The sequence below is a fragment of the Ochotona princeps genome, chromosome 19 (genome assembly GCF_030435755.1).
Source record: "Ochotona princeps isolate mOchPri1 chromosome 19, mOchPri1.hap1, whole genome shotgun sequence".
Lineage (NCBI taxonomy): Eukaryota > Metazoa > Chordata > Mammalia > Lagomorpha > Ochotonidae > Ochotona > Ochotona princeps.
In genome coordinates, this window is record NC_080850.1 from 40,633,228 (window position 1) to 40,659,424 (window position 26,197).

At 47.7% G+C, this 26,197-nt stretch overlaps 1 protein-coding gene across 1 annotated transcript in view; it reads right to left on the reverse strand.

Moving 5' to 3' along the window:
- The window catches only part of LMNB1 (lamin B1), a 40,620-nt gene extending 16,169 nt beyond the window's left edge, over positions 1 to 24,451 (reverse strand). Inside the window, exons 1-4 of the mRNA XM_004586372.3 lie at positions 23,750 to 24,451; positions 3,904 to 4,060; positions 3,238 to 3,363; positions 609 to 779 (exon numbers count right to left, since the gene is read on the reverse strand). Of these exons, the coding sequence (XP_004586429.1) occupies positions 609 to 779; positions 3,238 to 3,363; positions 3,904 to 4,060; positions 23,750 to 24,108 (813 nt within the window). The 5' untranslated portion in view covers positions 24,109 to 24,451. The remainder of the gene's footprint in view (positions 1 to 608; positions 780 to 3,237; positions 3,364 to 3,903; positions 4,061 to 23,749) is intronic.
- Positions 24,452 to 26,197: the final 1,746 nt, after the last annotated feature.

Sequence of the window (26,197 nt, forward strand, 5' to 3'; positions counted from 1 at the left end):
AACATTAACACTTGGAGCCCACGCAACGGAAACAGTTGTCAATAATCACACGATCCTAATTTCTTAAGCCTGCCAATAATATCCCTTTTAATTTAATCACTCAATGCTTAACATATGGGGTGAAATCATTTGCCAAGAAACCCTATACTAATTGCTGATTGTATCGGTTCTGGCATGGATTGCTCACACAAGACAGAAGTATTTTTTAAAATGAGAAGCAGCAATGGAGCAAATGTCAGACTTCTCATTTGGCTCTGCAATAAAAAAGACCCAGGATGGCAGTCACATACTATGTACATTGATGACCTGGGAGCCAGGCCAGAGACAGCATCATGGTGGGTGTCTGGGACCTAGAAGGGAACTGCTCCAGACGGCTGGGCCTTCACTATCATGACCAAAGGGCCAAGACAAACCCTTTACCAACGAAACTGGAACAACCCTACTCTCTTGTATAATTTCTACTAATAGCTAATTTGCGGAAAATTTCAATTTTCAAGAACATCCACCTTTACACGCACAAAGACAATGAATATCATCTAAGAACGATACACACGATCACCCTCATGGTGACCGCGAAGTCCTGATCTGGAGGGGACCGGGGGACTCACTTTGGCGTGATACGTCTGCTCCAGCTCCTCCTTGTACAGCCGCACTTGGGCATCGTGCTGCTCTCTCATCTCGTGCAGGGCTTGAGCCAGCTTGTACTCGTACTCGATCTGACGACCCGAGTCCACTTCAACCAAGCGCGACTCATGCTTCTTTCGGGTCTCGTTAATCTCCTAGGGAAGAGAGAGAAGACAGGAAGCTGGATCATTCAGCACAGCTGCATGGGCACAGGCCATCACTGGTCCATCCTAGGGCAGGCATCTGAGCAGACGCTGCAAAGATGGGACTAAAGACAGACACACAAGCTCTGGGAATCCTGTGCCTCTCCTCAGGAGCAGACTTCTCTAAACGGCGAGGAACGGTCTGGGTGACTCACTGATGGCCAAAGAGCAAATCACACTGAATACGGCGTGTTCTTCGCAATTGTTTTGCTGAAAATTCTAACAATACCACTGGAATGGGGATCCTCCAGGGAAAGTTCAACGTATCACTCAGGATAAAAATCAAGTGATGCATCACACGTAATAGAACTTCAGACGCAGTAACAGGAAGAACAAGCTAACTGACTTAACTTCTTTCAATAGTAACACTACCACGAAGAGCTTTTTTCTTTCTTAATTCTTCTTGTAATTATTATTACTTATAGTTTTAAAAGCAAATAGAAAGATGAAGGAAAACATTTTCCATCTGCTGTTCCCTCACAAGTAGCTGTAACAACCAGGGCTGGGTGGTTGTGCAACATGATGCTCCAAGTGGCACAAGTAATGCGAAAAAGTAATACACGCAGCCACTAGAGGGAGCTAGAACCCAACAGCTTGCTGTTAGTGGCTCTCATCAGGGCTGGCACGTCTCTGCCTACTCCCTTATCTTTTTATTAAGCCTGTAGGGGAAATGTGCTTGGCACACCCACAAAACCACACTTCAAATTCGTTTTGCCCCCAGAGCTTACATTTACTTAATGGAGCAAATGATACACAATTCAAGAAACCAAGCAAATGACAGGTTTGACTGAACAACTCTGGGTCCTTTGTCTACGCTCCTTTCTCTTCCTTTCTCCCTAACTATTCATAAATAGGAATTGAGACATGATTGAATAAATCTATCCTCACTGTAACAACAACAAAGAATTGATTCTCAAGAGGGCAAAATCCCAAAATACCACGATACTACCAAAATACTCCTTTAAAAAACTATTACATTTTATTCATGCCACTTTGCATTCATTATTTTACGTGAAAACAATGCCTTACAAAGAAAATATACATGACTCCAATCTGTCCACACAGGACATTTAAAATAACGATGGGGTGGACGTTGGGCCTAGAGGTGAAGACACTGCTTGGGACACGGACATCACACACCGGAATGCCTGGGTTTGAGTCCCGGGCTGGGAACTTGAGTGGGATCTAAATATGCATCTTTTATGACTCTCTCATTTTAGGAAACTGACAGAGTTGAAGGCAGGACATCCAGGAATAATCTTGGTGATCACAGCAGTATCCCAGTGATTCACCACATAAAGCAGCAGCTGGGTGCTTGGCACGACAGTTGAGCCAGACATCTGGGTGGCCCAAATCTCTTATCAGAGAAACATGGCTGAAGCTCCAGCTCTTCTTCCAATCCCACTTTCCTGCTAATGTTCATCCTGGGAGGCAAAAAGTGATTGGGTCCCAGCCACCAATATAGAACAATCAGGTTAAGTTTCTGGTTCCAGCACACAGCCACTTAGGGAGTGAACCAACAGATGAAAGATCTTTGTATCTGCCTCTCATCTTCATAAGTCTGCCTCTCCAATAACAATATTTTTTTAAAACAAGAAAGAAAATTATCCTACTTCTAAAATCATCATGTACATGAGTGCCTTAATTACTGAAGTACTTTTCTCCTCAGTGGTTAATCTTAAACCTCTGCAATTTTTAAGGCACACACATTCCTGTTTCTTCAATTTTATCACTTTTGATGTGTGTCAAGTTTAATCCAGTCCCCTTGATCACAGCCTTTAAGGCTACTAAATGTGCCCAGTTTTACAGAAATATCCGCAAGTGCTGTGAGCAGCCAGACCTCAAACCCCGCACAGCCTGCTGCCTCCAGGTACCCATACCCCAAGATAATGCCCTGCCTGGCAGGTTCAGCCTTGGCCTGCTGTGACTGGCTCCCGGAAGAGGCCCAAGTACTACTCTGCCCTATGACCCCTTCTCATCGCTCAGGTCACCTTCGGACTGGGCTGAAGCCTGACTACAGCCCATGAGACCCCCAAAGAGAGCCCCGCATCACGTGGCTGCAGATTTCTCCACAAACCAAGAGAATACAGTCTGGGGCTGTCCGTAAAAGTGCTGGAATAACACGTTAACTGGCAAGGGAAAATGCAAATGCTTAAGTGAGTTCATGCTAACTAGTCGCTGCAACCAAGCCTTCATAAATCCGATTAGGTGAATTCTATCTGTTTACTCAAACGGCTTTAGACAGTGTACTCCTAGCAGGAGTTCCTCCAGCACCTGCAGTGGTTCTCCTGTAAGGGAGACATGTTGATCCACATGTTTTCCTAAATGCCACTTGTTTACCTAGAGCAGCTATGACAAAACCTTTCTAGAGAGCCCTTCGGTTGTTTTCAGAAAGTTAAATTGCACTTACCTCTTCGTACATGTTTTTCCGGAACTCCAAGTCCTCAGTGAGGCTCTGACAACGGTTCTCCAAATCTACTTTCAGCAAAGTCTCGTCTGCCAGTTGCTTTTTGGCGGCGGTTAAGGAAGCTTCCAACTATCACAAGCAGAAAGAATTGTGATGAGGAAATATACAGCAGTGACTTAGTAAGGCTATTGAGACCTCCTAATCAAACCAAGTCTTACATAAACATGTCACTGAGAGATGACCTCATTTTAACCTTTAGCACAGAACTGCATGTTCACCTGCCAGCCCACCCACAGGGTCCCAGACCAAACCACCTGCCCAGTGGGCAACTGACAGCAGTGACAAGGACAGAGACACACCCACACATTAAGAACCAGAACACTGGATCGGTGAGCCCCCATCCGCCATCGGCCACTCCTGTGCACAGAGCACTCTCGCCTCGCGTCCCACGTCACATTTTGGTGCCGTGAGGAAGCAGCACCAGCCTAGGATGCAGTCAGGGCAAAGCGGACGCTGCTCAGCAGCAGGTCGGCTACCTCAAAACTTCTCAGGTGAGCCGCCCAAAAAGAACTCACTCACTCTCCCATCTGATCAGTCAGCAAATCAACCAATCACAACATGGCTTAGGACACGCATCAAATGAACAGCTCAAGAGCAGAGCCTGCCCACCTGGGCGATCTGGTCCTTGAGGTCTTCCAAATCAGCCTCGAGGCTCTTTTTGTCACCAAGTGCAGTGGCCAGAGCTGCGTCTTTAGAGTTCAGTGCTGCTTCATATTCTCGAAGCTTCAGCTGGGCTCCATTCAGGTCAGACTCTTTCTTAGCGTAGCTGTAACACATTGCGAACAGTACAGGTGTCAGACTGTAGCCCCAACTAGAGGCCCTCCTCCCCACTTCAGAGATAAACCTCGCAGACACTTTAAACAAAGGCTGCCACAACCTGCTATCAGCAATTCAGGAGCAGGGATTGAAATGGAAATTTGCAGTTTTGCAAGACAATGGATATTATAAATTAAGATTACAGGAGGCATAATAGGAGAATAAAAAGCTATTTCTAAAACTAATTTTGCAATGGAATAATCATATAGAAATTTGCTTAACCTTCATAAACAATCACCCCAAGCGTGCGTGTTCCTTCCATTTCTCATAGGTGACTTAGGAGTTCCCTTATCAGAAAGAGCTTGCCCAATATTAGAAAAAGTCAATGTTTATATCATTAACTACCAAAACGAGGTTCAAATTGGTTTCTCTCTCTTTTTTTTTTTTTTTGGCAACAACGAAGTATATTTTTTGTTTATTTCTCTCCTTCTCTGGTCAGTTAGAAAAACAAAGATCTTCCATCCGCTGGTTCACTCCCCAAACAGCCACAATGGTCAGAGATGAGCCGATCTGAAACCAGAAGCCAGGAGCTTCTTCTGGGTCTCCCACGCAGGTGCAGGGTCCCAAGGCTTTGGGCTGTCCTCGACTGCTTCCCAGGCCAAAAGCATGGAGCTGGAAGGGAAGTGGAGCAGCCAGGGTATGAACTGGAGCCCATGAGATGCAGGTGCTTGATGACAGAGCATTGGCCATCAAGCAATCATGCTGTCCCTGGTTTTGTTCTAAGTATCACTTTTTTTTAATCTTCAATTTTTTTTTAAGATGCATTTATTTTTATTGGAAAGTCAGATATACAGAGAGGAGGAGAGACAGAGAAGATCTTCCGTCTGATGATTCACTCCCCAAGTGACCACAACGGCCGAAATTGCAATCCAAAGCCAGGAACTTCCTCCAGGCCTCCCACGTGGGTGCAGGATCCCAAGGCTTTGGGACTGCTTTCCCAGGCCACAAGCAGGGAGCTGGATGGGAAGCAGGGCCGCTGGGATTAGAATTGGCGCCCATATGGGATTGCAGCATGTGCAAGGCGGGGACTTTAGCTGCTAGCCTACCACACCAGACCCTAAATGCTACTTCTTATTAAATGGTGCTCTAACATTATAAAACTAAAGCTGACTTAAATTTTGCAAAGAAGGCCAATATTTTTCTCATGGGAATAATTATCATCACACAGAAAAGCCTTATTAACGTCAAAATGCCAATACCCGTTCTTCCTTAAAATGACTCCTGTAATAGGATGTTTGAGGATGGGATAAAAGAAATCATTAGTTAATATCCAGCTTCAAATTAAAGGAAGAAATAAACTGACAAGTCATTACCAAACAATTTAAATAAAAATATCATTCATTTTTCTTATCTGAAACCATTTATATACTTAAAACCTCAGCACTGGTCACCTTCTTTTAAAAAAAAAAGGTTGTATATTTTTAAAGCCACCAGGTGGCAGGCTTTAGCTGAAACTAGTGGGTGAGCTCTGAGTGGAGATGAAGTGGTAACAAGATTCCACACAATCATGACTGTTAGCCCAGATGCCCGATTCATGTGCGAGCTGCTCCAAGGGGCCAAAGTGGTCACCTGGGAGGCAGGACTTTTCCCAATAGGAAAGGCCAGAATTGGGCTAGGCCACCCAACGTAACACACACATGATTTAAGATGAAATCACATGTTGGGGTTGGTGCTGTGGCACAGTTGGGGAAAGCAGGCACTGGCTGCTCTACTTCCCACCCAGCTCCCTGCTAACATGCCTGGGAAAGCAATGAAGATGGCCCAAGTCTGTGGTCCCCTGCACTCATGTGGGAGACCCAGCAGACACTCCTGGCTTCTGGCTTTGGAGTGGCCCAGCTCTGGCCACTGCAGTTAACTAAGGCAACAAATCAACAGATGGAAGCGTGTGCTTGCTCTCTCTCTCTCTCTCTCTCTTTCTCTCTCTGTAACTCTGCCTTTCAAAGAAAGTTTTTAAAAATATAATTACATATTATAGCACATGAAACAGTACTTATATAAACTGCTGACTCAAAATTAAGTAACAGGAATTCCGTACCACTGTCTATGTTTTAAAATCTTTGGGACTGGTGTAGTGGCAGTGAGTAAAGCCACCATCTGCAATTCTGCCTGCTCTGTGTGCACCCATTCAAGTCCCAGGTGCTCTGCCTTTTGAAACAGCTCTCTGTAAATGCACCTGAGGAAGCAGCATTAGATGGAAGAAACATCTGCCCACTAACTTCCACCTTGCCCTGCCCTGGTCACTGTGGCCATTTGGGGAATGAAGTAACAAAAATACAGGATTCCCACTCACTCTGTGTTATAAATAAATAAATAAATAAATAAATAAATAAATAAATAAATAAACAAACAAACAAATAAACAAACAAACGAAAGACAGACAGACAGACAGGATTCCCACTCACTCTGTGTTATAAATAAATAAATAAAGAAAGAAAGAAAGAAAGAAAGAAAGAAAGAAAGAAAGAAAGAAAGAAAGAAAGAAAGAAAGAAATTAATTCCTATTGACCAGGGTGAGACGCCTACTAAGCCACCACACTTACATGTGCAGCTGTCTGGGTGGCAAAAGGCAAACGTTTAAGATCATAAAAGAAAACCACAAAAAGGACTTGGTGGGTGGCACCTGCAACCAGAACTCAGGACAGCTGTCCTTAGATCCTCCACACCCTTCAGGGCCATTTCACCCAGACTCCCCAGGGCCACAGTATGAGCAATGGGCATGCCAGTGCTTCAGAAGGCAGCCAGCAAAGGGAGGGCAGCCAACTGCTCCCTCTGCACATGCCACCACCACACTGACCCTACAAACCCTTGCAGGTGGTGCAACTCCCTCTCCAGGAGGCCATGACATACTGAGAGTGATGGCCTTCCCCCACTCACACCCACACCCTACCACAAAAGCCCACCCTGCTTTTCTCATCCTTGAAAAAAAAATGAAAAAACAGCTTGCGAGGGGAGGGGAGGGGAGGGGAGTGGCAGTTTACAAAAAGTCAAACATCTTCCATCTGTTGGTTCACACTCCGGAAATGCCTGCAACAGTCAGGGTTGTGCCACGCTGAAACCTAGAGCCCAGAGCTCAGTCCAGATCTGACATGGGTAGCAGAGACCCAACCACACAGGCCATCACCTGCTGCCTCCTACGGTGCACGGTGCCTCCCAGCACTGACCCCAGGCTCTCATACATGCAAGCTGCTCTCTCAAGAAACACTGTAATGCTCCTACAGCCTCTGCAACCCACAACCCTAGCTGTCCTCCCTTCCATCCTACCAGTTTCCTGAGCTTAAAGTCACAAAAAAAATCTCCGTTACACAAGTCCCCATCAGAGAACAGCCACTAGTCAAGAATGTTTATAACCCAGTGAGCTACCAACACAACACCAAGGACACGTGGGAGCCATGCAGTGAGCTAACATATGGAAAGCATCTTGTCAGTTTTCCAGTAGTCATTTTCACTCATTACATATGACACAGGAAGTCCAAATACAGTTATCAGCACATCAAAATGTAGAAAATTACAGAACTGACATCCTGAAACACATTAAAAGTTCAGGGAGTGGGTGTTTGTGGAGTAGCAGCACAAGCCACTGCTAGCAGTGCTGGCATCCCAATATCAGAATTTTGGATCAAGTCCCAGTCACTCTGCTTCCAACCCAGCTTTCTGCTAATAGGTCCTGGAAAGTAGCAGATGATACTTCAAGTGCCTGGGACCCTGCCGGCCATGCAGACTCAGGTGGAGTCCCAGGTCCCTGACTATAGCCTGGCTCAGCCCTCATAGTTGCAGAGGGAAAGTGAATCAATCAATGAAATGTCTCTATCACTTTACCTTTCAATTAGTGAAAATAAATGAAGACTCTTAAGCCCCTGGTAGATCCTGACAAAACCCCAGCACAGAGAGCTACTCAGTCAAGGACCCACAGTTATCAGAAACTATCATTTATGGCTATTAGTATACATTTTTCTTTATTTCCTGGCTGGATTTGCTCAATGGTATTGATGGGCTTGAATAAACTACTTCCAGAAAGAACATTCCTGTGTTTTCATTTAAATTCCACATCTGAATCTAATGCTAGGAACATATGCATTCCTCAAAGTCAGTCATAAACATGCCAATCTCCAAATTCCAATTGCAGGCACAAGTGGGTGGGGGCAGGTCATTTTATACAACACAGCCGACACTGGGCTTAGTAAGAATTAACGCCAGTAACTGGGGCACATTCCCACCCTCTGCCCAGGCCTGCAGGACTAACCTAAATGCAACCAACGAGCTGCTTACTCTAACTGCCTCTATTCCCAGCAACACATGTACCTCACTGCTTCAACCTCTGTGGTTTTTCTACCCACCATCCGTCACCTGTCATGAGCTACTCTGGCTTAAGAAATGGGTGTTTAAACTTGGTCTTGGCACTCCTCTTTCTATGTGGATGACAGGTTCCCACTGTCTTGACAGAATCCTTCATATGTCCAGGCATCTGTCCCTCCAGACCAGTCCTACCAATAAGCAAGCAGAGATCAGAAGACGAAGCCAGATGTGTGCTAAAAAACAAATGCTCATTGGAGCTATCAGGTAAAACACGAACATCATACCACACACGTAACATGCATCTTATCACTCCATATCTCACAAATACATGATATGACAACTGCTTGGAGATGAACATGAATATTATACTTAAAGTGATACTGGCCATTTAAGCAAGAAAAGATACTGTGTGAAACAGAAGCCAGAGGTAAACTTGCAGGGACACATATTCAGAACACAATGGACACATCGCAAAACACTTCTCACTTAGTGGGGACCATTACAAGACTACCATCTCGATGAGCATTTTCTTGGTCAGCTTTGGCACACTTGACACAAGCTTGGCTGAATGAAATGTCTAGTTGGTCAGTAGAACAACCACAAAATAAACCCAAGGTGACTTCACTTTGAAGACGGGATCTGTATACACACTTGAGTTGGAGTCCCTTCATTACCACCGCCACCATTTCCATTCTATCAGATACTTCACTCTTTAATTTTCAAGTACAAAAAAGGCTAAATTATAGAGGAGTTTTAGTTGGTGAAATTACATATCTACAAAAAGGCATGCAGAGTTAGTTTCTAGATGTTAAATCCCCATGAAATTTGCCAAAGATGTTATTGCATTACTACAAACAAGAGTGGACAAGGGCCAACAATCTGTTTCAAAAGAGCGCTTTACAGGGCAGCATTTGGAACAGCAGTCACGACACTTGGGACTTGTGGGGGGAAGGTCTTGGAGAAACGGTGAGGGAAATTCCAGGGCCTATGGAATTGCATCATAAAATGATGATAATAATAATAATAAAGAAGTAAAAAATTAAAAAAAAAATCAAGACACTTGGACTTGGGACTCCTGGATCTCCTATCACAGTGCCATATTCAAGTCCAGCTCCAGTCCCAATTTTATCTTCACACAAACTCAGATCCTAAGAGGAAGCAAACGGTTCAAATGTTTAGGTCCTTACTACCTGCATGGGAAACTAAGACTGACTTCAGCCTGGCCCAGCCTCGGCTATTGTGGAAGGAGTGAACCAGTGGATTGGGGTGTGCGTGCCTTTAAGGAAAAAGTGGGAGTGGCAATTAACAAGCTTCTATCAGAGTGCCTTCCTACACATCCAACTGGAGCTTCCTACTAATGAGTACCTGGGAAGGAGGATTTCTGTATTATTACCTTAACGTGTCAGACAAAATAACACCTTAAGGAAGAAGCAAAGGAAAGTTCACTCTCAAGTAAATCAGGCTCAAATTCCACTGACAATCATCTACAGAAGACCACGCCAACTCTGGTAGCCCACCGCCTAGCACTTTCACAAGCTACTGAAGAATGGCAGGTCCATTGTACACACAGTGGATGAAGCACTGCTTGGATGCAAAACCATTTTTCCTAATCATCTCCTTTTACACAAGAAGCATTTATAATCCCACCAAACAGACCCACTTTACACAGAGCCAGGCCAGTGAGGCCGGCTGCTGGAGCTCCACAGGTGTCTAAACCCGCCAGGGCTCTTCGGAACAGCTGCTTAGTGACAGCTGACAGCCACTGAGCTCTGGTGTCAGTCAGCCAAGGGACTACACTCCATGGCATTTCAACAATCTCCAACCTGAGCTCAGAATCTGAGTGCCCTGTGGTATCTGCCATGGTCTAGACTAACAGAAGAAAAATAAGCTTCCTTTTGAATAAAAAAAAATGTAAGCAAAGGTTAAGAGACATATATATATATATATATAAAATCCTTCTGTCCTGAAGCTAAATAAGCTTATTTCACAAAAGGCTCAAACTACATGTTAAGCATGCGTGTGCTGCAACATACATTCATCAGCTTCAATCCTCTCAAATTACCTTCCCTTTCAAAGGCAAGAGATGTGGAAGATGGAAGATCTCTCCCTCCCGCACTCTTTCTCCTCTCTATAAACCTGCCTTTCAAATAAAAATAAATCTTAACTGTTTTAAAAGAATCAATCATCATTTGGGAGGAGCTAGAGTTCTGGGAAATCTTTGGGTGCAACTAGAGCAAAATCAGATCCTAACTGTCCATGAAGACACTGCAGTCTAGTAAGAAAACCAATCAAACAAAAGTTGTCGGAAATTTTCCTGACAAGATCTAAGAGAGGAAAAGTATACAAAAATTCAAGTATATACAACATTGACTTAGAAATGACACATTAAGCACATAACTCCAAAATCCAACTAAAAGAGCACTGTTATAATTTTTTTAAAGAAAGAAGAATGCAAAATGGCAACAGTTTTATAAGCAGGAAACATAAGGATGAATTAAAAAACAACTTGACCCAATGCAAGAGTGCTGAATCCTAAACCAAATACAGGGGTCCCTGACATTTGAGATACACAGATATCCTGCTAGCAAAAGGACTGATTGAAAAGTGTCTGGGGAGATGGGAGATGATGCCTGTCAGGAAGCCATGTCAGGAAGCCATGGGTGAAGCCCCAGCCTTATTCCCAGGGGAGTCCAGCAGGGAATGGCCCCAGCCCTTGGGTCCTGCCTTTCGGGTGGGAGGCCCGCATTTGGCTGCTGAGTCCCAGCTCCAGGATGGCTGGGGAGTATGCTGGGCGCCAGTGTCTGCATGTCAGTGCATCTCTTCACCTTTCAAATAAGATGACATGAAACTTTCACAAATTAATTCTAAGCCAAAATGCAACATGTAACTATTGAGAGACTAGACAGAAAATGTCCATGAATAGAGTGAAAAAACTCAACTGCCCATTGCTAACAGCAAAAAGTCAGTGTCACACACTGTCACGTACAGATGACAACAAACACCTAAGGCATGAAAGCAATTTAAAGTCATTTTGCCATGACTAGTCAGAGAGACTTGGAAGGGGGAGGAGCAGAGAGAAACACAGAATTTCCCATCCACTGGCTCACTGCCCAGATAAGCACCAGGCCAAAGTCAGGAGTCCAGAACTCCGCGCAGGTCTCCCCATGGGAGGCAGGGACAAGCACTAGAGCGTCCCCTCGGGTGTGCAGAAGCCAGAGGCTGGAGCAAAGCCCTGGCTCCACTCAAGCACGCGGGTTTGGGATTCAAGTGCCCTAAGCAGCATAGCTGCTACTATGCTCATCCTAGACAGAGGTAAATCTTTTCTCAAGGTACATATTATAAAAATGTCAAACCAGGGCCAGCCCGTGTGGCTGCCAGTGATGCCAGCATCCCACATGGGTGCCAGCAGGTGTCCCTGCTGCACCACTTCCACGCCAGCTTCCGACTAGGGCTGGAAACGCAGGATGATGCACCTTGCACCTACATGGGAGGCCCAGAAGCTCCTGGCTCCTGGCTGCTGGGTCACCATGGCCAACCACTGCGGTCACTGCAAGAGTGAACCAGCAGATGAAAGATCGCTGTCTCTCTTTGTAAGTCTGCCTTTCAAATAAAAATAAGTCTTTTAAGATAAGAAGTGAAACACAGGAAGGACTTCCCTCAAGTACAGTACACTGAGCAGAAACCCGAGCAGTGAGCAGGAGGTGCCACAAAGAAGCAAGAAACCTGACCAAGGAGAGCCCAGTGCGAGGGCCGGCCCAGGCTCTGGACACAGGGAAGAGGTCAAGCCAAGGATTTCCAGATGGGAGAGTGACGTATTAAACTAGGCAGGCAAGGTTCAGGCAAACCAACATGCTGCTACTATTTGTTATTGCTATTTTTGGATTTTATTTTATCTGAAAGCCAGGATTACAGAGAGTGGAGACAGAGATCTCTACCTGCTGGTTCCCTCCCCAAATTGCCACAAAGGCTTTAGCTGAGCCATTCCCGAACCAGGAGCCTCCTCCGGGTCTCCCATGTGGGTACAGGGGCCCTAGTACTTGGCTCATCCTCCTCCACTGCTTTCCCGGGCCATAAGCGGCAAGCTGGATAGGAGGTGGAGCAGCCGAGACTGGGACCAGCACCCATAATGGGAAGCGGGCTGCTGGCAAAAGCTTTCCACCCCCGCCCCTTGCGGCACTCAGGCACCATGTTGGTTGGACACGCCCACCTTCCCAAGATGCACTGGTCCCTTCGGATAGCGGGGCGCATGCTCAGTACCTCAGGAAGGGGTGAAGTTGGGCGAGAACTTTCCTTCACTTTCCTTCTGCCAGGAACCAACACCGAAGGGTCCCACGGCCCTCCCCCGTCCCCCGACGGATCCCACCCGCTCTGGCTCACAGGTACTGTGTTCAGTTTTTCTCGCTCTCATTTACAGGCAGCTCTGGCCCACTCGAGTTGGGCGTTTTTTCTAGGGCGGGGCGGGGTATAGTCCGGCGTGTTTTTATCTGTGAGGAAGACAAGACCCTGGGCAACAAGTTAACGTACTTGAATGCCCACAGCGAGGAGAGGCAGCAAAGCCGAGTGGTCCAGGAGCCACAGGGTCAGATGAAGGCTTGCTCCTGTGGGGAAGGCCTGTGGTCAGAGGTCAGGGGTCAGGTAGCCTCCATTTGTCCAGCCGAACCTGCGTGACGACTGACAGCTCCCTCTCCACACACAGCAAGAATGCACAGCTACATGGTCACCCCACTGCTAGGGGACACCGAGATGTTAGTGAACTTTTTGGGTTAAATTTACTTCAGTCAGAGTGACAAACATACGGAGAGGCCTTCCACCCACTGGCTCGCTGCCTCAGATCTCAAGGGTCTCAGACACGAGGTTTTCCCAGGTCTCGAAAAAGTGGCAAGGGTCCCAAAATATGGGCCACCTTCAGTGGGCTTTGCTACACAAACCCACATCAGATGCCAGCCCCAAGATTTTAGCCCCTAAGAAGCTGCTACGGGTTCTAAGCAGACAAGGTGAGCACAATCTTGCAGGCATTTCCCGAGACCCCCAAGTGTCAGCACCTGCAGCCCCTCCCTGCCAGCATTCTCACCACGTAATCCAAACTCGGGACGGCTTTCCCTGTTCATTCCCCCGCTGCCTCTAACACACGGCTCTTCACAGTCAGGACTCGCCTTCCACACACCCAAGACACAGACACATCTTAGGTCTTATTAATCCTTAAACACCTGTTCCTTCACTAGACTCTTCTTCCCTACACCTCTCTAGGGCTACTCATCATCCTCATGGTGGGCTGGTTCTTCAATGGAGATGTTGTCCATCTCACACCTGCTCCAACGTGTGACTAACTAGAACTCACCACTAGCCCCGAGTGCCTCCAAACCTGTCCAGCTCCCGCCCCCGAATCTTAGGTGCCCACGCATGGACCAGTCACCCCATCTCTATGCTGTCACACCTTATTCCCCAGGTGTCCTTTCAGGGTTTGCACTTCCACTCATTCTCAGGCCACAACAAGCAATAGCAAGTGCCCCCACCAAAAAAAAAAAAAAAAAGTTAATTAAAAAACAGAATGAAAAGGTAAATTGAAATGTGAAATCCATTAATAGTTCTCACAGTACATATTTTCCATAAACTTTTTTGAGGACTCCTTACGTGCATAAACCCCCAGATTCTGCACATTAGTACAGGATTATCTTGTGCACAAATAGTGGGAATAAACCTCTGGAATCACCTGGGTAATGGGGCCCTGTTTACCTGAAACACCTGATCAGTGCTGGCTCCAGGGCTCTCAACTGAACTTTAATCTTTCCTCAATGCTAAATAAGCTTTGTCATGACTACCTTGAACCAGTTTTTCAGCAGCCATAGAGGGCTGTGATAATCCACGACCATTCTTCTGGCTGAGAGTTTAAGCCCTCCCTGACCCCAGCTGAATCACTGAATAAATGTTTATTTATTTATTTGTTAAATACTAAGCACTGGGTAAAGTAATTTGATTTTCACCAGTCTTTGCTGCCATTAGCTGTAGAGGAGTGCCTGTCTGCTGGTTGGAGGAACTGAATACTCACTTTGAGATGTTATTCTGGATCATTTTGGGGTAGAAATGTTCTTCTTACCCAAGTCACAATCTTAGGTTTCCACTGATTAGATTTTCTTAATCGGCTTGCTACTTTTTAAATTTTTCTTGTCTTCACTTCATTCAGATTTACTTAGTGTAGATAGAATTACAGCCCTTTCACTGCTACAGGAGGTCTTGGACCTTCCTACCTAACCAACTCACTTTGTAGATAAAATGTGATTCACAGATGAAGACTTGCACAAGATACAGGGCACAAGCTGACATTCAGTTTGTGCCCATTCTATCTGCAGGCACCACACTGAAAAGCTCACCAGCATGATCTTTTAAGCTTCCTCAGAAGAAACCAGGTCAGTATTTTGCCTGGATTACCTGGCAGATAAAGACAGATAGTACGAAGCCTCGCTCTGAACTACAGGACTGTGTTAGTTAGGGTTTTAGAAATCCCCCCTCATTTAATCCTCACAACCCTGCTGTTCGGCAGGCAGTATTTTTTACCGGCACAAAGCAGGCCCACAGGCACTGAGGCTGGGCTGGGGCCCCTGGTGTATGTTTTCACAGGGATAATTCATAGGCTGCAGCAAGGTAACAGTATTCCTTAGGTGGACACAGCGAGTGAAACAACTGTTTGAAATACTGAGGATATCATTTACTACTAAGGAAGGGATGTAGACCAGCTACTTTCTGGAAAGAGATGTTTTATTTTTTTTCCCCTTCCTTCTGGGACAGGCATTTAGCCTGGTACTTGCAGCACTAGCTAAAACACCCACATTCCGGGGTACCTGGATTTGATCCCTGGCTGTAACTCAATGCAGACATGATCAAGTTTCGTTTGGGGGTTCCTGCCACCCACATGAGAGACCTGTTTTGAGTCCTCTAGGCCACTGCAGACATTGGAGGAGTCAAACAGCAGAGGGAGCTGTTGCCGCTCAAATTTTAAAAGAAAAAAGCTACTTTCCAACTTAACTCCACACTTTAATAATTTTAAAGAAACAAAGGGCTCTAAAAGCCTTTAACACACACAACAAAATATTGCAGGACAGGTACTACACGCCAGACCGAAAATCAGACGCTGGCCAAGAAGACAGTCCGCATTATCCATTATCAAGTTGCTTGCAGACCAATGGGAGCAGACACAAAACCACACTGCAGTACTGTGACCCTGTAAATAGAATGCTAAGGCAGTGTAGTCGGGGCTTTAAGAGTACAAAGGGGAGGAACAGCAGCTCCCACCTAAGGCTACTGGAAGCCTTGTCAAGTTTTCAAAGACCTCGTGGGAACTGGGGGGGGCAGTGTTGTCTGAGCTAGGTCAGCAGGAGTAAAGTGGAAAATAGTAGGACAATGTCCTAAATGCCAAATCATTCACATCACTAGACCCAGGTGACACCTGGACAGATCAGACAGAAGCAGCCAGGCTCAGAGCAGATTTTTTAGAGGGCTTTATCTTTCATTCTGCATGTTTACTTCCTTCAATCTGGGTACACCAAAAGATTTCCTAGCCTTATCCACGAGACTAAATAAATCCAAATGATATCTTGTTGTACCAAACATCCTCCTAATGCATGGGAAGGAAATGCCATGACAGTTTAATTACTTGGGACCTGTTTCCTAACACCAATTCTACAAGTTTGGTCCTTCCAATCTTTTCCTTGAAAATAAAATATCCGGGCCTGGCACCATGGCCTAGCAGCTAAAGTCCTCGCTTTGAACACGCCGGGATCCCATATGGGTGCTTCCCATCCAGCTCCCTGCTTGTGGCCTGGGAAAGCAGTGAAGGACAGCCCAAGGCCTTGGGACCCTGCACCCACATGGGAAACCTGGAGGAAGTTCCTGGCTCCTGGCTTTGGATCAGCGCAGCACCCACCATTGTGGTCACTTGGGGAGTGAATCACCGGATGGAATATCTTCCTCTCTGTCTTTCCTCCTCTGTCTATATCTGACTTTGCAATAAAAAGAAATAAATTTTTTAAAAATAAAATATTCACAGGCCTGGTGTGGGACAGTCTAGTGGCTAAATACTGTCCTTGCATTCACAGGAATCCATATGAGCACCAGTTCATGTCCTGGCTGCTCCACTTCCCATCTTGCTCCTTTCCTATTGCCCGGGGAAAGCAGCAGAGAACAGCCCAAAGCCTTGGGACAGTGCACCTGCTTGGGAGACCCAGAAGAAGCGCCTAGCTCCTGGCTTCAGTTTAGCTCACCTGAGGCCTTTATGGCCACTTGGGGAGGGAACCAGTAGACAGATCTTTCTCTCCATTTCTCTTTATTAATCTGCCTTTCCAATAAAAAAATAAATAAATCATCTCTACTTCTGAATAAAAGATGAACTCCCAATAAAACTTAAGTATATCTGACAATAAGATGCTGGACTTTCTACCATTGTCTGTATGCAGAGTGTCATGATACACTTAAATAGAATGATGGGCTTGTGACTGTTGCTGAAGGACTGTACTATTGTTATCACATAGGGGAAAACAGTGAGGGGATAGGGAATGCAGAAGGGGAAATCCCTGAGCCTAAGCAACTGTATTATAAAAAACAAATAGAAAGTAAAATAATTTATCATGAAGTTTTACAGCTCTCGTATGAAGACCATGCTATATATTGTCAATGTGCTTCCCACAAAGCAAAATCAATACACTAAAAAATGAAAAGACAAAGCAATCCATAGGATGAAGGCTTCTGTTTTAATTATATGTACAAACAACTTCCTACACCAAAGCAACATGTTTTATTCATTTATCAAAGCAAAGACTGAATGTTAAAACATACCCTGCAGGGGCAGGCTTTTGGCAGAGCATTCAAGGCACTGCACCGGAGCACCTGGGCCTGCAGATCACTGCTAGAACCTGGGTGCATTCTATTGGTCCACGAAAACAGAAAATTCTTGAAAGTTAACATGGCAGTTTCTCATGCTTTTATCAAATTACTTCAAAAGACTCATGGAAAATGGAATTTAAAGGTAACTTTCATGGCAAAAGGGGACAGCATTGTGACAGGGTCAGTTAAGGTACTAGCTGTGATGTTAGCACCCCATATCAGAGTAGAGTCAGGCAGAATCCCAGCTGCTCTGCCTGCAACTCAGCCTTTTACTGATGTGCTAGGGAAGGGACAGAGGACAGTACAGAAGTTTGGGCCCCTGTCACTCTGTGGGAAACCTGGGAGGAATTTCTGGCTCCTGGCTTCAGCATGGTCATTGCAGGCATTTGGAGAGTGAACCAGTACATGAAATATCCTCTCTCTCTCTCTCTCTCTCTCTCTCTCTCTCTCTCTCTCTCTCCCCTTCCCCTCTGTCTCTCCCCCCCACCCCCCACCTTCCTGCCTTTCAGATAAATCAATCAATACTTTAAAGGAGCAGGGAGAGGAGAGGGTGCAAGAAGGGAGGAAAGGAAAGAAGCAAACCGCTCATTAAATAATGCATTAAGTAATAGTATTGTGGAAGCATGCATGAAGACACCCATGGCCAGACCCGGTGCGATGGCCTAGCGGCTAAAGTCCTCGCCTTGAACGTGCTGGGATCGCATATGGGCACCAGTTCTAATCTCGGCAGCTCCAATTCTCATCCAGCTCCCTGCTTGTGGCCTGGGAAAGCAGTCGAGGATGGCCCAGAGATTTGGAACCCTGCACCTGCATGGGAGATCTGGAGGAAGTTCCTGGCTCCTGGCTTTGGATCAGCGTAGCACCAGCTGTTGCGGTCACTTGGGGAGTGATTCATCAGATAAAGATCTTCCTCTCTGTATATCTGCCTTTCCAATAAACATAAAATAAATCTTAAAAAAAAAAAAAAGACACACATGGCCCCACACTGAAGGGTCTAGATTTCATTTCCAGCTCCAAATGCTTTTATTAATTCATGTTTGTTTCTTATTTGAAGGGCAGAGTTACAATGACAGTAAAAGTGAGGTTTTGCAACACCTGGTTCACTCCTCACATGGCTCCAAAAGTGAGGACTGTGCAGGAGGAAGCCAGGAGTTTCATCCCAGGTCTGCTACGTGTGCACAGAGGCCTAAGCACTCAGGCCATCTGCTGCTGCTCTCCTAGGCAGTTAGCAAAGAGCAGGACCAGAAGTAGTACATCTGGGATTCATCAGGCACTCCATGCAATGCCAGCATCACAGGCCACAATACCAGCCCCTCCAGCTCCTTACCAACAGCAGGGAGCACTGGGTTCTTCCTCCCAGGTGGGAAATCTGCATCGCGCTCTCGGTCTCCAGCTCCAATCCTAAGCCCAGTCCTAAATATTCTCTCTCTTCCTCTGTCCAGGGACCACTTGCATGGAAACTGTTAGCACATCCTCTCAAGCAGGTCCAAGTGTCTCCCTGAATTCTTCTGTGTGAGGTATGTAAAATGCAAGACTTACCAATTACTCAATAATTAATTGTATATATTCTTACTTTGCTTTTTTGCAGTGATACAGGTCCACAATCTTACATAAAGTCCTTGAGGCAGTGTGTGCTTTCTGAAAGTAAAAGCAAGTCCATGTGACTCCATGAATCTGTGAGGGTTGTCACAGGTTATGCAATCCAAATGGACTAATTCTACAATCATTTACTCTCTCAAGTGTATTAATCTAAATCCACCTAAATGATAATACCTAATTACAAAGATTTCCACCTCCAAACAAAAAATTAAATACAACAAATTGTTTTTACATTTTCTAAAGACTGATCAATTTATTTACTTGGAAGGCAGAAGGACAGAATGAGAGAGAGAGATCTACCCACTGATTCACTCCCCAAATGCTGGCAATGACCAGGGCACAGCCAAGCTAAAGCCACCAGCCTGCTTCCATCCCAGTGTCCCAGGTACATAGCAGGGACCTAGCTATTTGGTCATAATCCACTGCCTTCCAAAGTGTGTTAGCAGGAACCTGGATTGAAAGCAGACTAACCAGGACTCAAACTGGTACAAGCAGAAGACTAACCAATTGCACCACAATGCCCAGAAAACTGAACCCAGACCATACAATATTTCTTTTTCTTTTTTCTTTTTTTAAGATTTCTTTATTGGAAAGACAGATTTACGGAGGAGAGACAGAAAGATCATCCATTGGTTCACTCCTCAAATGGCTGCAAGAGTCGGAGCTGAGCCAATCCAAAGCAAAGCAACTGGAACTCCTTCCAGTTCTCCCAGGCGGGTGCAGGGTCTCAGGTCTTTCAGCCATCCTCTGCAGCTTTACCAAAGGCCATAAGCAGGGAGATGGACAAGTGGAGCAGCCAGGACACAAGTGGGCACCCACATAGGATGCCAGCACTCACAGGTAGAAGATTAGCCAATTGAGCCACTGTGTCCCCTCATTTTCTAAATTATACTTCAATTACTGTTAAAAAAAAAAAATCTTTCAAAAGCTACTAGCGATTCTTAGATGAGTTACTAACCCTGGGCACTTAGCTTGCCACCAAATACTAACACAAGGTAGGATATACCCAGATTATTAGAGTGAACAGAAGGGATGCTGAGAAGACATACAGTGCAAGGGGCACTTCCGGGACAAGTCGGCCCTGAAGTGGGAGAAGCCAGGAGACAGCTTTGCTCCCAACAGCCCTACGCGCTCCTCAGCATAACTGCAGACTCTGCAATGAACTGATCATGATGCACCCCCCTCCACTAGGAATAAAGTGGTCCGAATTTATTCTTACATCCAGAAAAGATATCTGAACAATAGAATCAGTAACAATCAGAGCTAAATCCTGCACTTGCAACTGTACACAATAAGGACCATCCGACAAAAAGCAGAAACAGCCAGGTGCTGTGGGGCAGCAGGTTCAGCTGCCACTTACAAAGCTGGCTACTCTGCTTTCTACCCAGCTTCCTGTTAATAGGACATTGAAGGCAGAGGAAGACAGCCCAGGTCCTTGAGTCCCTGTCACCATGTGGGAAACGACCTCAGAGCCTCAGGCTGGCCCAGCCCTGCCTGTTGCAACCATCTGGGGAGAGAAAGAGTACATGGATACCTCTCTCTTTCTCATCTAACTATGCCATTCGAAATAAATAACTCTTTTTTAAAAAAGAGAGAAACTCTAAATCATCCTCAGTAAGGCTACATTATATGTTTAAAAAAGTAAATAAAGGAAAAATCTGTACAAGATTTTAAAAGCATGATTTCACAACTAAAATTGTGATTTCAGATCGTTACTACTACTGGGGCAGGCATTTAGCCTCATGGTTTTATCACCCACACTAGCAGGCATACATCCCTTAAGTTATCTGGAGTTTGTGGGTTCAGTTCCCAGCTCCTGACTTCTGCTTCCTGCTGCCAGACCTTGGGAGGCAGTGGCAGTGGCTCAAGTAACTGCCTCTACCTCCCCCACATTGTGTGCTCAGCTCCTGGCTTCAGCAGAACCCTATCCCAGCTGCTGCAGGCACTTGGGAATAAGGAACATACACATGCTGTCGACATCTCACCCTTAGTCTCCTAAGTAAATATGTAAAATAATCTAGAGCTACACCTAGGAAAAACCAAAATAAAATTCCCAAAAACTTTCAGGGAGAAAAGATAAAGCAATTACCAACAAACAATGAACTGTGTCACACATTAACACTGGATGCTAGAGGGCAATGGAACAAAATATATCTTCTATCTTCAAGTTCCAAGGAAAAATTTTAAAGTAGTGTTTTATACCAAGCCCAATTATCAATCAAGTATGAAACAAAAGACTGGAATTTTATCCCATCCTCTCAGAGTTCCTTAAAGATGTTTCCAGTAAATGCAGGAAGATACCAAAGAGAAGAAAAATATGTGATCTGGAAACGGGCATTAAGTCAGAAAGTTCAAAGATGGGACACAGAGCATACTTCAGAACAAAAAGACCTCAGAGAGAAAGCACACTGCAAGATATTATGATTCAGTATTTTCAGAAAGTTTACAGATATGCTGAAGGCAAAGTTTTCCTTACTGAACAAGAAAAACCAAGGGAACAAAATGTACTAGCATAAACCAATTCAAAATGTGGTGTTTTAAGGAACAGCTGCTGTGTTAGGTATTCACAGGACCCCACTACTCCAGGCATTCATACAAAAGGGTGTACTAAGACACATCTGCTCAAAAGCTACTACTCATGTCTGAGGGCAGACACTTGGCACGTAAGTGCAAGTATTTGGTGTAGCACTTAAATCACAGCTTGGGGTGCCAGCATCAGAGAAACTGGATTGAGGGCTGGTTATTCCACTTCCTGTCTACTTCCCTGGAGGCAACAGATGAAGACTGGAGTACTCAGGTCCCTGACACCCACGTGGGGGACCAGGACTGAGTTCCAGGCTCCTGGCTTTAGCCCAGTCCAGGCTTGTCTCTAAAGATAACTCACTCTCCCTGCCTTTCATATCAAGTGATAAAGTCTAGGTTACTTAAGATAGCTAAAGCTGCATGAGTGCTATGTAAATAGCTGTTACCCAGGGAATAATGAATGATAAGGCCAAAAGGCCTACTCCTGTGCGGTAAAGATGCAGCAGTCACAGAACCAGCTCCCTTTTCCATCCTAAGTGGGTTTCTAAGGGAACCCAGACACAGGGAGGGCTCACTGTGTGCCGTAGCACAAACCCAAGAAAAACTCCACATGACTAGACACCTCCTCAGAGTATTAATTTCACTTGTCAACATCCTAAGTTGACCATACTGTCCCTTTACCTTACTTCACTTTTATTCGCCCAAAAAGTGCAATTACCTACATTATATCATCACACTTCACCCATCATGCGTTTTAAAGTTCACATCATTTACAACACTGTCAGCCAGGTGGCAGCCTTGGTGCTAACACAGAAAGATCACCCAAGGCTCAGCTCCCATGGGTTACGGTGCCCTGTGGGCCGCTCTGCACTGATGTCTTCTGGTGGCCTCTGTCCTGCTAACTACACATATCTAATCGGACCACGCTGGCATCTCCTGATCTGCTGGGTGGCTACAGTAGCAAGGATTCTACACAGCTAGCCTTGATTTTTTTCTCCTGCTTGGTATTACACTTAAAGCTGACAGGCAGTGGCATCTAACGTCTAGAGAAATTCCCGTAACAACAAATGTGGAGGGAGGATGGAGTTCATAGTTGGAGTGATCCATATCTCAAAAGATCACCCCAGTGGAAGGCCACTAAGGCACAGAAACCTATGCAGTATTTTTGAGTTACGGAATAAAACACCCAAATGAGAACAAAGAGAGAAACGGGACTATCCCCTGAAAAAAGGCAGTCCAGTTCTTGCTTTGTGCAGTAGTCCACACTGCCCATCTTTACCACGCACACATACTTTGTCTATGAGCCACTTTTAAAATACTGGATTAAGATGGGGAGAAGAAAATACAGGAAGATATCAGTAGCAAACAGAACAGGCACCTCCAGAAACCTCAACTGGCAGGAAGTCAGCACTCAGCGCTGGCAGATCTTTACAGCGCGGCACCAATACTTGTTGCCTGCTGATGACAAGTACCTCCATATGTTGATGGCAAAGTCAGAACAGCGTGCCAGTGTGTCCCGGTACCCTCGGCATTAGCCACCAGCTGTCCCTCGCCCAAACACCAGCTATCCAGCACCCTTTCACCTGCCCTGGGCTCTCCCCCAGGGGAAGGACAACACGCAATCTGTACCTGAAAACGTGACCGCTCTAGGGGCAAGTAACAAACCCTCGCGCGCACCTTGGCAGGCCCAAACCCAGCTCTCGCGGCCCCGTGCAGAGACACCCCAGGGCTCCCCGCCAAGTCCCCGCAGAGTAGGGGACCCCAACCCGCCGGGAGCGGGTGGCAGGCGCAGGGAGCAGAACCCGCCCTTCCCTCCATGTAAGGCAGGCGCAGAACGAGCGTAAAGCGTCACCGGGCCAAGGCTGAGCGCGCCAAAGCGGGACCCACCCCCGGGAGCAGCGGCCTCCCGGGCGGCCCCTCCCCTCTCTCCCTCCCTCCCTCCGCCCGAGCTCATTCATTCTCCAGGCGGGCAGCCCGTCCTTCCCAGCCGGCCACGGCGCCCCGCAACCCCACCGACGCTTTGTTTCGCGCCTGCCGGAAACGGACGCGGGCGCCCGCCCAGGAGCTACTCCTGATCCCAGGGTCCGAGGTCCGAGGCCGGGAGCTCCTCCTCGGAGGCCCCAGACGTGCGCTTCATCCCGCCCTGCGGGGTACCCGGGACCTGAAAATGGGGCACGCGGCCCATCCTCGGCACACCGCGAGCCCCCCTCCGCGAGCCCCGCGCGGCTTGGAAACAGATGCTCTATCCTCTCCCAACACCGAGCCCTGCCCCGGCCGGAGGACGCAGGCCCCACCCCATCCCCGCCGTCCCCAGGGCAGCCCCCACCCCCGGGCTGTGTGGAGCACTCACTTGAGCAGCAGCTGGTCGTGCTCGGCCTTGAACTTGCCCAGTTCGATCTGCAGCTTGGCGCGCTCGCGGGCCGTGTCGTCGAGCGCGCGGCGCGCGTCGGCCAGCTCGGTCTCGTAGAGCGCTTTGAGGCCGGTGAGCTCGCGGCCGCGCACCTCCTCGCGCTCCGTCACCTGCAGCTGCAGCGCGCTGTTCTCCGTCTCCAGGCTGCGCACCTTGTCGATGTACACGGCCAGCCGGTCATTGAGCTCGCGCAGCTCCTCCTTCTCCTGCAGCCGCGACATCCGCGTGGGGCTCAGCGGCGTGGCGGGGGCGCCGGCGCGGCTGCCGGACCGCGGCGGCACGGGGGTCGCGGTCGCCATGGCGGGTGGCTGGGCGATCGGCGGCCGAGAGTGGGGGCGGCGAAGCCGCGGGTCAGCCCCGGGACCGGGAGAGCGCGGTGGCGCGGGGGACGAAGCTGAGACCGAAGGCACAGTCCACCGACCTGCGTTCGCGTGCGGGGAGGCGGGGAGAAGCACCTGGGATGGCGGCGGCGGCGGGGTTCCAGCACAAAGGGCGCCGAGGAGGGAGGGCGGTCGATCGGTTGCCCGTGGAATACCCCGTGGAAGGGCTGCGCGCGCGCTCCCACAGGCGCGCGGGAAGACGCGGAGCGAGGGCGCCGGGAGGCCGAGCAGGGTCCACGCCGCCGCCGGAGTCTCCCGCCCGCAGCACTTTGTTTCCTCTCGGACGGCGCGGAGGGGCGGGCGGGGGAGGAGAGCGGCGAGGGGCGGGCTGGAGGGAGCCGCGGGGGGCGGGGGCGCGCACTCCGGCGCGGCGGGCACGCGCGGGCGCCGCCACGTGAGCGGCACCGGCCAATGGGGAGCGGGCCGCGCGCTCCCGGGACGCGGGGGCTGGGCCTGGAAATTCAAACTCGGGCCCTCGGGCAACCGTCGGCTCCGCGCGCCGCACAGGGTGCGGCCGGTTTCGGGACTGAGGGCCGTGGGGCGCGGCGCCCGCGACGACCCGCTTCCCCGCCCCGCGAGGACCCCCGAGGGGCTGGCCTTGCGAGTGGCGGGAAGGAGCTAGGGGTTTCCGGGGCGGGCCTGCGCCGCCGCCCACACCCGGCGGTTCAGGGAAATTCAAATGTAAACGTCCCCCAGCAGCCACCAGGCGAAACTCGAGAGGCCCGCGGACGTGGTAACCTTATCCCTGTCCGCCGGAGGGCTCTGGAGGCGGCGGCCCGGTGCGCTTGCATAACCGGCACCGGCACCAGAGGCTGCAAGTATTTTTTTTTTTTTCTGAGGGGGGGAAGCAGGCGAATCTGAGGCGACCATTAGCTCAGAAAACTCGCTAACTCGGACATTCGGTCACTTACTCCCAGGGCCTTCGGTGGCTCCAGTTCCTTGTGCCAGGTGTATAAGGAGTTGGGAAATAAAAAACTACTCAGGAATGAATCAGTGATTAGATTCAGAGTTAATAGCACGAGCAGTTGTCACGCCTCTCCAAAACTCAGTCAAGGGCACGGCGCGGTTGCCTAGCGGCTAAAGTCCTCGCCTTGCAATCACCGGGATCTCAAATGGGCACCGTTTCTAATCCCAGCCTCCCTGCTTGTAGCCCGGGAAAGCAGTAGAGCTTCTCCGCCGCTCTTAGGACGGGTCTGTGGAGAAATGACCGGTTCATCTGTGTGATCGCAGCAGAAATGGGACGGAGACACTCTAAATATTACTAACAGGTCCTGTCTGTAGAGTTAGCGGAGAGCTCCGGGCTGCCTTTCGGCTCGGGAAGACTGGATTGTGGCTGTGGTTCCTATCCTGCCATAAATACCTCCTCCCCACCCCCAATCTTGATAATTACACCCTGAATCCAGGCCCTCCCATTCCTGCCTCACATAGTCAGGTCGGAATCCTAAAATTCCAGTGTACAGATCAGGATAAGAGGCCTCCTCAGAATTGAACGGTAAATCTGCTCTTTACCCAGACTGCTCCCTTGGATTGATGGCGGCTGTGGTCAGTTCATCCTGCTGCTTTCCATCCTTTAGTACCCCTTTCCTCAAACTCCGGAAAAAAAATGCTTCAGAGTTTTTCTTAAAATGTTTTCATTGTATGAAGTTCTGATTGTGATTTCAGTCATCTCTAGTATCTTCGCACCATGAAACCTTGAAACTCGGAGGACGCTCTGCCCCATTCCCTCTTGGGAACATGGTAGTGGTCCGTACCTTGCAGGGAAGATTTGCAAAGATTGAGATAATATGTACAAAGTTTCACAGATACAGTGTATGATGGGTACACAGTAACTCTTAGCAGTAGAAACCAACAGTCTGCAATCAAAAGCAACGTGAAAGAGAATGGAACATCGATCCCTAGCCTTAGAATTACACACGTGTACACATTTTGAGTCAGATGCCTGATTTATTTATTTTACTTAAGATACATTTATTTGAAAAGCAGAGTTACAAGAGAGAGCTAGCAAGAT